Source organism: Manihot esculenta, chromosome 1 (assembly GCF_001659605.2).
Source record: "Manihot esculenta cultivar AM560-2 chromosome 1, M.esculenta_v8, whole genome shotgun sequence".
NCBI lineage: Eukaryota > Viridiplantae > Streptophyta > Magnoliopsida > Malpighiales > Euphorbiaceae > Manihot > Manihot esculenta.
Window position 1 is genome coordinate 17,418,880 of NC_035161.2, and position 15,197 is coordinate 17,434,076.

Here is a 15,197-nt window from a genome sequence, read left to right on the forward strand (position 1 = left end):
GAGCTCTTAAATTAAAGTTCAAACTAATTTTGTCTTATTTAATTTTTTTAAGTTGAAATACTAATTTAATAAAAATTATAATAAAATAAACTATTAAAATTTTAAAATAAAAAATGAATGAAGGTGAAATCTAGTTAATATTTGGTAAGAGAATTTAACTGACCAGTAATTAATATTTGGAGAGCATGATTAGTTTGCTAGCAAGATGAATTAAAGATATAAATAGGCCTTTACGGTCTCCCAGGTCCGATCCTACATAGATGACTCAAATGAGAGACCAAACATAACTATTACATGACTCTAAACAACTCCCCAAAAACCCTCTAAAATATACCAAAACATGGACATAAAACGAGTAAAGGAAGGCTGAGCAGGGGACTTTCGGCGGCAGGTTCGGCGGCCGAAGGTCCCTCACAAATCCGAAAGTCAGGGACTTTCAGGGGCGGGTTCGGCAGCCAAAATCTCTTCACAGATCCGAAAGTCTATGCTTTCGGGGGCAGGTTAGGCGGCCAAAAGGCTGCCTTCACCAACAGGTTTGGCGGCTGAACTTGGGTTCTCCAGCAAGGCAGAACCTGATTCTATCCTACAAACTCAGCCGCCAAAACTCTCAAATCCTCACACCCACTCCTCAAAACATGCATACTCACTCATCAAGTATGAGAGGCATAAAAATTAGTCTAAACCCCAACAAACAACAAAACTCACAAGAGCAAATATTCTTCATCAAAGCTAACACAAACCCTAAAACTTTTAGATCTAACCATTCATGCATTTTTAACCCTTAACCCTTTCTTAAAACTTGATTAAAACATAAGAAAAACAAGAATCTAGACTTACCTCTTAGAGATCTAAAGGTAGCAGCAACCCAAATTTGGAGATGAGAGAAAAACGATCTCCGGAGGTCTTCAAGGTTTAAAAACTCGGATTCAAGCTAAAATCTTCAAAAACAAAACAAAACTCATGAATTTCTTAAGGGATTTGAAGGAAAAACCACAAAAGCATCAAAGGGTGGCAAAGACTCACCTCTGCCCGAAAATGGAGAGAAAAACTCTCTCATTTTCGGGCTAAAGGCCTTTTATAGGTGGCTGAATAAACCACCTTCGGGGGCCGAAAGAGGAGGTCCCGCGACGGCACCAATTTCGACGGCTGAACTTAAGGTTCGGTGGCAGAACCTGGTTTTTCCCCTCTAAAACTATTTTCTTCAAAAACTCTTTTCTTTCTTTCTTAAAACCTTAAAATTTTCAAAATTCATTTAATAAAAACTTATTTTACCCTTCTAAGGGGATTCCAGCTTCGGGAATTCCGGATTCCAATAGGGATTCCATCAGAAGATTGGAATTCCGATGCCGGAGCTTAGCCGGGTATTACAGAAGGTCTCAACCAAGATTTATTTGGATAGGAGCAAGGCATCCCCTAACTCAAAATCGTCCTCGTACTCTTTCTGGAACATTTGGACAGCCCATACAACCTTCCAGTCTATATCTCGTGGTATTTCATCTAAGGAATTCTCATCCTCCAGCTTGGTTTTGCCTTTGGAGCTAACAATTCTCGGTCTTGGTAGTTTTGTGGGGAGCCTTTTCCCTAATCAAACCTAAGATGCCTCCTCTCTAATTCTAGCAATTCCCTAAGAAGCTTCCTCCCTGCCCTTATATTGCTCCAACATTGTCTTTAACCTCTTAACATACTACATCATTTGCTCATTGTTCATAGCATTGAGGTCCACCTCCATTGTCACTGGAGGGGTGTTCTGTCTATTTCCCATTGCAGTGGGTATAGCGACAGTCCTGTTTGTAGTAGATTTAGAAATAGATCATGAAATTTCAGCCATTGAAAGTGATAAGGAGATGAGTAGAAAAATAGAGAGTTAGTGAAGGCCAAATTCTTCAAATGAGAAGAAAAACTCTTTGGATCCTGATAATAGAACCAAATGATGTTACTTGAATTGCGTTCTTTATGAGTTGACAATTTCTAAAAAAGAAAGTATAAGATGGCTGGTGCTTTATAGGTAACTACTCTGACGCTCAAGTTAGTATATTGTAAGTCGAACAAGAAATAGTTTGAATATTTAGAATTGCATACCTTGAACTTTGTATTCTTAATGCCTTTATATTATTAGAAGATAAAGTTAGTTATATGTTTGCTCTTAGAATCTAGAACGACTAGCTAGTGGATAAATGATCCCATGTTTATAGGGATTTTGGATATTATGGTGTAATAATTGTCTATAGTTATATGAAAATAGTCAAGTTCTGCTTGATAAGGGTGAGTCTCGGAAGTTTGGGTGAACATATGAGGAAGGATAACTTGTAAAACCAAGTTTCCCTTGACTCATTCAAAATGAACAATAAATGAGTCATGAATATGTCATTATAAAGAATCAATGAGAGATAGTCTACCAGTCGATATTAAGGATAAAGACTAACTATAACAGTTTTATCTATTTTTAAGTATTTGAGTTATAGCTATATACTTATCTTGTATTTAGTTAGTTGTAGATATTAAGGATAAAGACTAACTATAACAGTTTTATCTATTTTTAGTATTTGAGTTATAGCTGTATACTTATTTTTAGTATTTGAGTTATAGATGTATACTTATTTTTAGTATTTGAGTTATAGCTGTATACTTATATTGTATTTAGTTAGAGACATTATATAAACTTCTGTAATACGTTCAGTAAATAATACAAAAACCCTTTTCTCTATATGGTATCAGAGCCGCAATCTGCTCTCACGAGTTTTCTGATCCAATTTTCTTAAACTTTAATTAATGGCTTCGTCATCTATTACTATTATTCAATTAAATGCTCCAACGCATTTTCCTATTAAACTTACTCAGGAGAATTTTCCTGTTTGGAGAAAACAGATCCAATCAACCTTAATTGGTCTTGATTTACTTGATTTTATTGATGGTTCACGGGTTGCACCATCACAATTTCTTTCTGAAAAAGACAAAACAGCCAACCCAGCTTTCGCCTTATGGTTTCGACAAGATCAAATCTTGATCAGTGCTCTTTTAGGAAGTTGTTCCGATACTATTCAACCCTTGATTTCTTCAGCCAATACTGCCAAAGAAGCATGGGATCGGCTTCACCAGAGTTTTGCTAATGTTTCTCGTTCTAGAATTTTGTCCTTAAAGACTAAATTAGCACAGAACTCTAAGGGAACCAAACCGATTGCTGTTTTTCTCAATGAGATGAGGGCTATTGCAGATGAGCTTGCTCTTACCCAGAATCCGGTGAGTGATGATGATTTAATTGTTTATATTATCACGCGATTGGGAGATGATTACAGTCCCATAGTTGCTGCGTTAAAAGTTCGTGAAACCCCAATAACCTTTTCTGATCTCTTTGAAAAACTTACTGATCATGAACGATCCTTACAAGAAAAAGATTCCACAACTGTTTCAGCTACGTCACAAGTGATTGCTACTGTCAATTACACTCAACGTTCTAGAGGGCGTTCACAAAATCAGAATGGCAATTATAATCGATCTCCACAAAACTACAATTATTCTGGAAATCGACGTGGTGGTCGTGGTTCTTACTCTGGTGGTCGAGGTCGAGGTTCTTATCGACCTGATGTGGTATGTCAATTTTGTGAATATACTGGGCATACTACTGCTGAATGTCGCAAATTGGCTCGCTTTCTTAAGGAGAATAATATGTCTTTGAAGACTGATACCTCTCATTCTTTAGCACTGATACCTGCAGTTAATGTTACTTCTGCTATGGCTGCTTCTTCTCCACAACAATGGTTATTTGATAGCGGAGCTTCTCATCATGTTGTGTCGAATCCAGCTTCTTTGCAAAGCTATTCTGACTATGGAGGTCCTGAGGAAGTACAACTTGGTGATGGTAAAACGCTTGCTGTATCACATACTGGTTTTGTGCAAATTCCTGCTTACTCTAAGAATTTATCATTGCCTAATGTGTTATGTGTGCCTAATGTGTTATGTGTGCCTAATCTGCGCAAGAATTTGGTTTCAATTGCTAAGTTATGTCGCACTAATCATGTTTCTGTGGAATTTTTTCCATCTTATTTTGTTGTGAAGGATCTGTACACGGGGGCGTCTCTGCTACGGGGAGAGAACATTGATGATATATACTGTGCAAGTTTTTCCAGAGTTAATTCTCAACGTCCTCAGCTGAATGTTACTACTCGGTGTCTATCTTTGCTTTCTGAATGGCATCACAAGCTTGGTCATCCCAACAATAAAGTCTTTTTGTTAGTACTTCGAAATATTGGTCTTCAGTCTATGTCTAACTATGTTTCTAGTTTTCATTGTACTTCCTGCTCTATGAGCAAGAGTCATAAATTACCGTTTTCTGAGAATTCTCTTGTTAGTAATAAGCCTTTGCAACTTGTTTATTCCGATGTTTGGGGTCCTACACAAAAATCTATTGATGGCTATGAGTATTACGTTACATTTATTGATCACTATTCTAAGTATGTTTGGCTATATCCCATGAAGAAGAAATCTGATACTCATGATTTGTTTATCCACTTTCAGAAATTGGTTGAAAATTATTTTCACACTAAAATTGTTTCTGTGTTTACTGATAATGGTGGGGAGTATCAAAAGCTTAAGCATCATTTTTTGTCTTGTGGTATTTCACATTATACAACACCTCCACATACGCCAGAGCATATGGTACTGCTGAACGTCGTCATCGCTCAATAGTTGAAACAGGTCTTGCTATGTTACAATTTTCGTCTTTACCTTCTAATTATTGGTCTCATGCTTTCCAGGCTGCTGTTTATTTGCTCAATCGGTTGCCTTCGTCCGCTATTTCGTTTCAAACACCTTTCTCTAGATTGTTTGGTATGTCTCATAATTTTAAGCGATTAAAATCTTTTGGTTGTCTTTGTTTTCCATGGCTAAGGCCATATAATAATTCTAAACTTCAGTGTCGTTCATTGCCTTGTATTTTTCTTGGATATTCTCCAACTCAATCTGCATACAAATGTTACGATCCAAAGGCTAATCGTTTGTATTTGTCTCGTCATGTTCAATTTGTTGAGCATATTTTTCCATTTGAAACTTGCACTAGTTCTCATCAATTTACAGATTATTTTCGAGATGCTTCTTGTACAGGTTCGGCACAACAACAAAATTCATCACCTGTTGCACCAACTGCAGTTGCTTCGGTTCCATTGGCAATTTCTATTCCAAGTGATTCTGATTTGTTGGTTTCGAGTACTGGTTCAAAATCTATTACAGCATTATCAGCAGAATCTGATCAATCTGCCATGCCATTAATTAGTACTGAGACTCAACAAGTTGAACCTTTGATGACTGAATCTTCTACTGATGATTTAGATTTGCCACTACCGATTGTTTCACAAGACTCAGTTCCAGCTCCTGTACAACGGCAGCAGCGACAAAGGAAGCCTAACTCAAAGTATTTTAATTCTTCTTTTGTTAATCTTACAACTAAATATCCTTTACAGGATACACTCGAGCCAAGAACAGTTAAACAAGCTCTGGCAAGTTCACTTTGGCGGCAGGCGATGGATTCAGAGTACAATGCTCTTTTGCAAAATAAAACTTGGGAGCTGGTTCCGAGAGACAAACATCATCTTATTAGTTGCAAATGGGTTTTTCGGATTAAGCGTAAACCGGATGGTACTATTGATAAGTACAAGGCACGTTTGGTTGCCAAAGGATTTCTTCAGGAACCTGGACGTGATTATTTTGATACATTTAGTCAGGTTTCAAAACCGGTCACAATTCGGGTAGTTCTTACTCTTGCAATTTCTAAAGGATGGCAGTTAAGGCAATTGGATGTAAATAATGCCTTTTTACATGGCACACTTTATGAAGATGTCTACATGCAGCAACCTCCAGGATATGTGCAACCTGAGTTTTTTGATTGTGTTTGCAAACTGAAGAAGTCTCTTTATGGTTTGAAACAGGCTCCACGAGCTTGGTATCTTGAACTTACTTCTTTTTTGCTCAAACTTGGTTTTCGCAAATCAAATGCTGATGCGTCCTTGTTTATTTTTTCCTCCAATGGGATTACTGCATATTTTCTAGTATATGTTAATGATATTGTACTTACAGGTAATAACAATCATTTTCTGAATACCTGTGTACAGAAGCTCTCTGCTCAGTTCTCTATCAAAGATTTGGGAATATTAAATCATTTTTTGGGGGTTGAAGTAATTTCTACAGCTGCAGGATTATTTCTTTCACAACATCGACATATTGCTAATTTGTTAGACCGATTTGATATGGCTGGAGCTAAAGAGGTGAATACTCCTATGTCTACAGGAGACAAGCTGATCTTAAATGATGGTTCTAGTTCGACTGATTCCACCGTATATCGCCAAATTGTTGGATCTCTTCAATATTTGGCAATTACGCGTCCTGATGTTTCTTTTGCAGTGAATCGACTGTCACAGTTTATGCATGCACCGACGCAAACTCATCTTCAAGCACTGAAACGTGTTTTGCGATATCTCAAAGGAACCATACATTATGGCTTATTTCTCAATCGAAATTCCACTCATACTCTGTCTGCCTTCTCTGATTCTGATTGGGGTGGTGCCCTTGATAATGGGCGGTCTACAACTGCTTATGTTCTATATCTTGGTTCTAATATTATCTCTTGGAAATCTAGTCGGCAAAAGACTGTCTCACGATCTTCTATAGAGGCTGAGTACAAAGCCTTAGCCAATGCTGCAGCAGAGGTATTTTGGGTTCAAAGTTTATTACAAGATTTGGGAGCACCAATATCACAACCACCAGTCCTTCATTGTGATAATCTTGGTGCGACTTACTTCTGCGCCAATCCAATTTATCATACTAGGATGAAGCATCTTGCACTGGATTACCATTTTGTTCGCGAGAAAATTAATGCTGGACAGTTAAGGGTTCTTCACATAAGTTCAAAAGATCAAGTTGCTGATGTGCTTACAAAGGCTTTGGGAAGAACTCAGTTTTGTTACTTTAGAACCAAGATTGGAGTCTCCAATGGCGCCTCAATCTTGCGGGGGCATATTAAGGATAAAGACTAACTATAACAGTTTTATCTATTTTTAAGTATTTGAGTTATAGCTGTATACTTATCTTGTATTTAGTTAGTTGTAGATATTAAGGATAAAGACTAACTATAACAGTTTTATCTATTTTTAGTATTTGAGTTATAGCTGTATACTTATTTTTAGTATTTGAGTTATAGCTGTATACTTATATTGTATTTAGTTAGAGACATTATATAAACTTCTGTAATACGTTCAGTAAATAATACAAAAACCCTTTTCTCTATAGTCAAAGCATATAGATAAGTACCGATTCATATCAATATTAACAAATTTATATATAGAGTTGTTAATCAAAATATAGAAAATGAATTTTTCATCTATAGATTTTTCTTTTAAAAATATGAAATTATTTTTATTAAAACGACTTAATATTTTCTTTGGCTAAAAAAATACTTTATGTTGACTAATTTTCCTAAGAGATCCAAATGTCAGAAAATATAGAAAATATTTTTCTATAAAATTTTATTCATAAAAAAGCGGAGCCTTAGATTTAAACTTGTTGAACAACCCTTTAAGACTATTCTACTCCATTTAAACATAGGCTTTAATATTATTAATCCTAAAATTCTTTATCCTCAAAGGATTTGTAAGATATATGTGTTATACAATCCCATCTCATTTCCATTTCTAATTAAGTGATTTTGCTTTAAAAATAGAAATTTAGACTCTATTTGTTTATGAAAAATAACTTCTATTTAAAAAATATTTTTCATGAAAATATTTTTCAACTAATTTTAATTTAAAAGATAAAATACATTAACAAATTTATATATAGAAGTCTGAATAAGATTGCCAAATGATAGAAAATAACTTTATGTGTTTAACAAATAAGTTATTTTCCTTAAAATGATTTAATTTTTCCTTTAACTAGTAAAATATTTTCGATTGACTAATTTTGTTGAGTGATCTAAATATCATAAAATATGAAATATATTTTTCTCAAAAACATCTTCTAAGAACTTAGTAATTTTACGAAAATGCAATGGTAAATAATTCAATAATAACTGATATTGTTCACATCATAATTCTTTGGGTATAAACCTACAAAATAAGAGAGAATACCGGATGGATTGGCTTAGCAACCTCTTCGATACTTAAGTTAGTATGTGAGATGAGTAAATAATGGAATTAATTCTTGGAGAGAATAATATACCCTATTATGGAGGTTGTGAGCTCCTTTTATAGTGTATTGGATAGAGTTTAGATATGATATGGAATTCTAGATAAGATACGATATAAAATCCCATATAAGATAAGATAAGAATAATATTTTGTTATGGATAATATCTTATTGTGATTAGAATTCTACCATTTTATTAGGAGTTATAAGGTATCTAAATAATTGATGTGATTTGGGTTATTGAGACTCAAATTTAATATATTTTAATATCGATCTACATTAGTAGTCTCCCCTACAGTGATTGAATATTTAGATTTAATATCAAATGATACATTATAGATTTCGACCATTCAAAGTTCAAATTTCTTTAAAAGACTTTTTGTAAATCAAACAATTTAAGAGAGTTATATCCTTTAAGTACTTTACATAAGATGTTTGCTTTAAAAATTCTAAGCAAGTTATTTCTTTGAAAATTAAAGTTGAGCATTGCTTATCCTTGCCTCTACAAAATATAAGTGGCGATTTATCGCCCCCTAAGGTGGGCAAAAAGCTGCCTAATAAGTGAGCATTTTAAGCTGCCTAAGATGGGCGAAAATGCGCTTGAATGGCGCTCTAAGTCACCTAAGTGGGCTATAATCCGCCGGAAAGGGTGCTCTAAGTCGCCTAAGTGAACAATAATTTTCCTAGAATGGTACTCTTACTTTTACGATGCCTAAGTGGCAATAACTTATCTGGAAGGGCACTCTTATGTCACCTAAAGCAGGCAATAATTTGCTGAAAATGTCACTCTTACATCACTTAAAGAGCAATAATTTGCTTGGAAAGACACTCTTACGTCGCCTAAAGGAGCAATAGATCACTTGAATTTGAGGAAGAGACTTTCGATATGTGTAACATACTATCACTTTATAGTTGTGCCTCTATTAGAGGTGATATAACCTTTTGAAACTCATATGCAAAATTAATTCTTATACAAAATAGAAATACAAACTATGTATAAATTACTCTTTGATCATTTCTATAATTATAAGACTAAAAGAGATATATATAATAATAGCAAGCAGAACTACATGTGTGATATAATTTTAAAATTCAAATTAAACTATTTATTGTAATCTTAACATTTTGAATAGGCATAATATGAAAATACTTCGCTAATGTGGGCGCTTTAAAAAGATCATAATACCCTTGCTAAAGTAAAAATATAAAATTATAAAAATTGAATTTGTATATGATGACTCATAATGGCATGTGGCCCTAAGGTTAATACATAGTCTAAGTATAGGCAGAAAACAAATAAAAAAAATGAAAGGTAATTGTTGTTTATCGATGGTTGTTAGGCACATACGATTACTTAGCTGATGTGTATAAATATCGTCTTCTTGCAAATAAAATAATCAGTACCTTTCTTTCTCTTCCTTTCTTTTTTATAATATAGGGCCCTTTTTAAACCATTAATATCATGGTAGATCTTATAATTTTTTTAAAAAAAAACTTAATAAAGGACTAATACTGATCGACCTTCTTGCGTAACGAGGGCTTAAGAGATACTTAAAAGTAATATCATGCTAAAATACTTACACATGTCATTTAGCAACCGCGAAATTTCATCACTAATTTAGAGGCCAATATTTGTCATCACAAAGTCTGTCGTTACGATTAGTGAAAGTATAAATTCCAATCACAAAAATTTTGGGAAGTGGGTATCAAATACGGGATTAAACCCGTCGCAAATCTATCGCAGAAGCTTTTTGTGACAAAAATCTTTGATGGAAATTTTCTATCGCAAAAAGCTCAAATTTCTTATAGTGATAAACTTATTATGCTTTATACCACAAACCCATAACTATCTACTTGTTTGGCCATAATCTCCTTAAATAATAAAAGAAAAGTGTGAGGAAGATACATAACTTTTGTGTTGATTCCAATAGGCAGCGCCAATAATGTTGTTCATATTATAATTATTTAGGTATAAACCTGTAAAATAAGAGAGAACAACAGGTGGCTTGACTTGGCAACCTCTCAACATGTGAAATGAGTAAATTATGGAATTAACTATTGAAGAGAATAGCATATATTATGGAGGTTGTGAGCTCTTGATATAGTATATTGGATAGAATTTAGATATGATATGGAATCCTGCATAAAATAGGATAAGAATAATATTTTATTATGAATAATATTCTATTGTAATTAGAATTCCACCACTCTATTTGAAGTGATAAAATGTCTAAATAATTGACGTGATTTGAACTACTGAAACTTAAATTTAATATATTTTAATATCGATCTAGATCAATAACTATTTATAAAATTAAGTTGAAAGATAAATTCTAATTAATATCTTCCACTGCAGACAATCTGGTTGCGTAATCTCTCTTTTATCAAATTTTTATTTCTACTTCATTAATGAATTCTAATTAATGGTAATGTTTAAGGCTTAATCAATATTTAAAAAAAAACTTATTTCATCATATATAATTTTATTATTTTATTCTTTCTTATCTATTATCGTCCATACGAGGATCATTTCGGAATTTCTGATTGCCCCTCTTAATAAACATCGAATACGAGTTTTACTTTTAGAGCTAAGTGAGCACTCAACCCTTATTTGTTAGATATATGGGATCCATTTAAGTTGCAATAAGATAATGCTTAAAATCGGTTTGAGTGTATATTAATTAATTATTTTTGGTGGAGTATGAGCATATTAATTTTTAAATTAATTAATATATAATATAAAATATAGAGTTAATCATAAAAAATAATCTACTTTTGATTTTGTTGTAATATATATATATATATATATATATACATATACTAATTAAACCCTGACCTTATAAAGTTGTTCCAAATACACTCATCCGTCTCGAGCTCATTCAGGCGGCGACAGTTCCCGAGTATCAGGGCATTTTCAGATAACAGAATGGTCAAGTCAGGATCCTCAAGAAGAGAGGGCATCCGGATTAACGCCAATGCCAAGCGCTGGATGCTAGGAGGCTATGAGGAATCAACCCCCATATTCACAGGAACGAGCTCAATAGGAGTGAAAACAGTAGCAGAAGGCTCGAAAACTGAGGCAGACGCAGAGGCGTCCATAGTAGAAGACTCTGACTGTGAGTGGACCGACTCTTCTATTGTAGGTTGGGGAGGAGGAGGAGTGAAAACAGTAGCATGACCACTTCTTCTTCTCGGCAAGCACGCTGAGGAGGGAGACCGATTGCCCTAGCAACAACCTTGCCTTTGCGGGCAGCACGCGCCGCTTGAGCAAATTTACTTCTTGACCCAACCATATCAACGTAAAATTGAAAAATAAGTAAGATAGTTTGGAATCTAAAAGAAGGCAAAAAGAAAAATACACTGATCTCTAGTTAGGAAAGTGCTCTCCCTAAGGCTGGGAAGGCTAGACGGGTGAGGAATCCGAGTCTGGCTTGCCTGGAGACGACTTTGCCAAGGCAAAACAGTATTCCTCACCGTTTGGATGATGTCCATTTTCTTTGGGGACTTAGCCATTGTCAAAAGAAAGTTTAGAGCCTCATCCTCTTCCCTCCACGGCTAGACTCCATCTTTCCACAACTCCACCCACAGGTTCTAACTCATTCGGAGGTGCTCGAAACTCCGAAACGTCTGGTGATGGGGGACAAAAAATGTATTTTTCTATCATTTTAATGAAGAATAGATCGGCCAAATATCATTTGGCGTTTTCGACCACTAAAAAATCAGAACTCTTCATTTTTATGAGTATCCAGCTGGTATAGCTGGGATAAAAGGACCACGCTCGGCTCAATGTTGTTATTAACACAAATAAACCGGAAGGCCACCAAAATTCTCCAGCCATTAGAATGCAGTTGGACATCTGCAAGTTTATGAAATCGAAGGACCTCAATAAAAAAATGGGTATATGGGGAATCGAAGACCCATGTTCAGCTGCTCTTCAAAAATTATGATAGTATTTTCTACAGAGATCTGTTCAATCACGTGAACATCCGAGGAAGGAGCAAAAATACGAAAGGCCTCTCGAGAAATTTAGTATTGGTTGGGAAGACGGTCTACATCTTGCTCCGATAGTATAAAAGGGATGTCGCTAATCAAACTGTCTTCGCTTTCGTGAGCCACCCTCAGTGGAACGATGGGGCTAGGGCACGGATGGGGCCGTCAGAAGAGGATCTTAAGGCAAGGCTTCCACCAAGAGAAGAAAAGGAAGTACCCCTATTCATTTTAAAAGGAAAAAAGAAATTACCGAGAAAGTAAGGGAGTATAATCGGGAAAGAAGGAACGACTGAGTCTTTCTAGAAGCAAAGATTGTAGATGTAAGCAAAAGTAATATTTGAAAAATAAGAAGGGTTCCTATAAGACGGTTTTGACGACAAGTTTTGAATGCAACTCGAGAAACGAGACAAGTATCATTGATGAGCTAGGTAGGCAAAACGACGTGAGTAGGGAAAAACCAATCTCAAAAAGCCACGTGCTCCAGATTGTGAAAACAACTGTCACCTTCGAACATAAAGAATCGAAGACTAGATGGAACCTCTGATATTATACCACAATCACCCAAAGTAAGCCATGAGTTGTCACCATAAAATAAGATCACGTGGCAAGGATCTGATAGGTGGATAATGCGATCCAACCCGAGTAAAGAAAGACCCAGACACTTTAATACCCGATTCATCATCCAGACTCGCCCTCACATGGATAGAACGAATCTCGGCATAAAGTTATCGTTAGCAGGCGCAATCCAGTGGGTCCTTGTTATGCCTATAATCACGGGATCTCCGACCAGTTAACCCAGCGAGATCCCCCTATCAGGTTAACCGGCCACATCATCACCGGATCACCAAGAAATGCTATATTTATCTCCATTTTCTTACATTATAAAAGGAAAACGATCGTAGAGACAAAAATACGCGATTCTTACACAACTGCACTTGAATTCTAAGCAATTCCTTACATTCGTCCTATTCTCCAGTTCACTAACTTAAACATTAGAGTGGCTACCGTGGGTATCCACTACCCCACATTCATTTTTTTGCAAGTTTAGCCAATCACATCACAATTCCATTTCGACAATTTTACCAACTTGATTTCAGCAACATCAATATTATTATTCAATTTTTTTATCAATAATTTTATAATAATAATTTGTCTTAATCTTATTTCAACTAAAATCATTATCAATCGATTTTTCTTGAATCTGTCTAATATACTTACTATTTTAACATTATTTTTAAAATTGTCGTTAAAAAAATAATCTTACCACATATATTAATTATAAAGTATTAAAAATAATTTAAAATAATATTTAATATGATTCAACTTAAAAATATCAAAAATAATAAAATAATTTTTAAGATGTTTTTTTTAATTATTATTTTAACTATCAAATATAATACTAATCCATTACTTTTTTTAAATTATACTAATATTCATTACAAAAAAACAGGGTATCAGTGACGGATTTTTCCGTCGCTGAAAGTAAAAAATCCGTCGCTGAAACTTTCAGCGACGGATTTGCGACGGACTCAAGTCCGTCGCTTAAAGTCATGTCGCTAATTTTTCCCGACGGATTACAATTCCGTCGGAAATATTAGCGACGGATTTCTGACGGGACTCCGTCAGAAAAATTTACCGTCAGTCGGAAAAATTTAGCGACGAAAAACGTTTGTCGCTAAATCCGTCGGAAATTCCAATTCAGAACATTCCGTCGCTAATCCGTCGGAAATAATTAGCGACGGAAATTTTCCGTCGGAAATCCATCGGAAATATTAACACATTTTTAAAAAAAATTCTCACAAATCCGTCGCTAATATGTTAAAATTCAATCACAAAAAATAATTCCCTGTTTTTATTTATATATTCCCTGTATAATCAAATAATTTATAATTAAGAATCATATTGAATATAAATCAAATATCATTCATAATAATTATAAGTAATGTTCATAATACTTAACAATATTCAGAATATATAAAATAAATCCATAATATTTAACAATGTTCATAAAATTTAAAATAAATTCATAATACTTAACAATCGTCATAAAATTTAAAATAAATCAATAATACTTAACAATGTTCATAAAACTAAAAACTAATCTATGAATTTGTTGAATCATCTGATAGAGAAGTACAATCTGTAGTTGGATTATCTGTTTCATTCATAGAGAGCTGCTGGCTATGTCCTCTACCTCTAGATGATACTACTCTTCGAGGCATCTGAAAAAATAATTGTCCATTAGTTTTAATTAACAATAAAGACAAACAATAGAAAAAATAATAATCAAATATTAAGTCTATGAATATATATAAAAATATGATATACTTTACAATGTATCATTCAGAAACATCTTCTAAGTTGACATCATCATCACTATCAATACCATCAACTTCTAAATCGTCATCTGACTCTTCAGTGTCTTCTTCCTCTTCTTCATCCTCTCCCTCTTCCTCTTCCTCTACATCCTCATCTTCATCTTCCACCACTTCAAGTGGTTGTTGCACTTGTTGCAATTCATTAACATCCACCTCAACCATACTACTTGAATCAAGTAACATTGTGGGATCATCAAGTTCGGTTGTTGGTACAATTTATTGAGGTCTTGAGACATCATCCTCTTGATAAGCAATATCATTGGAGTTTTGCTCATTTGAATTGTTGTTAACCATGGAAGGTCCAATATTGTAAGTGCTCCTAGCTTTGGTTTTGAAAACCGCAAACCAGTCAACTCTGACTTTATTGATTTTAGGATATTTAATATAGCAAACTTGATGAGCTTGTTGAGCTAAAATAAATGGATCAGATGATGCTAGCCTTAATTTGACATTGATTTCCACAAGACCATGTTGAGGATGGACCCTTACCCCTCTATTAGTGTCAAACCATTCACACTTGAAAATGATTATCTTGTTTTTCTCTCCAAAGTACTCTAATTCTAATACCTCATTCAACAAGCCATAGTAATCACTTTCATATTCATTATAACAACTTCCCTTGACCCATACACCACTATTTAATGTTTTTCGCTCTCTGCC

At 34.5% G+C, this 15,197-nt stretch overlaps 1 protein-coding gene across 1 annotated transcript; it reads right to left on the minus strand.

Annotated features, from left to right (window-relative positions):
* Positions 1-14,261: 14,261 nt before the first annotated feature.
* LOC122723625 (histone chaperone ASF1-like) lies at positions 14,262-14,720 on the minus strand. The gene is made up of 2 exons (XM_043956388.1): positions 14,511-14,720; positions 14,262-14,381 (listed from the first exon to the last, which is right to left on the minus strand). The coding sequence occupies exons 1-2, from the start codon at positions 14,718-14,720 to the stop codon at positions 14,262-14,264; spliced, it is 330 nt and encodes a 109-aa protein (XP_043812323.1).
* Between the last annotated feature and the right edge of the window lie 477 nt (positions 14,721-15,197).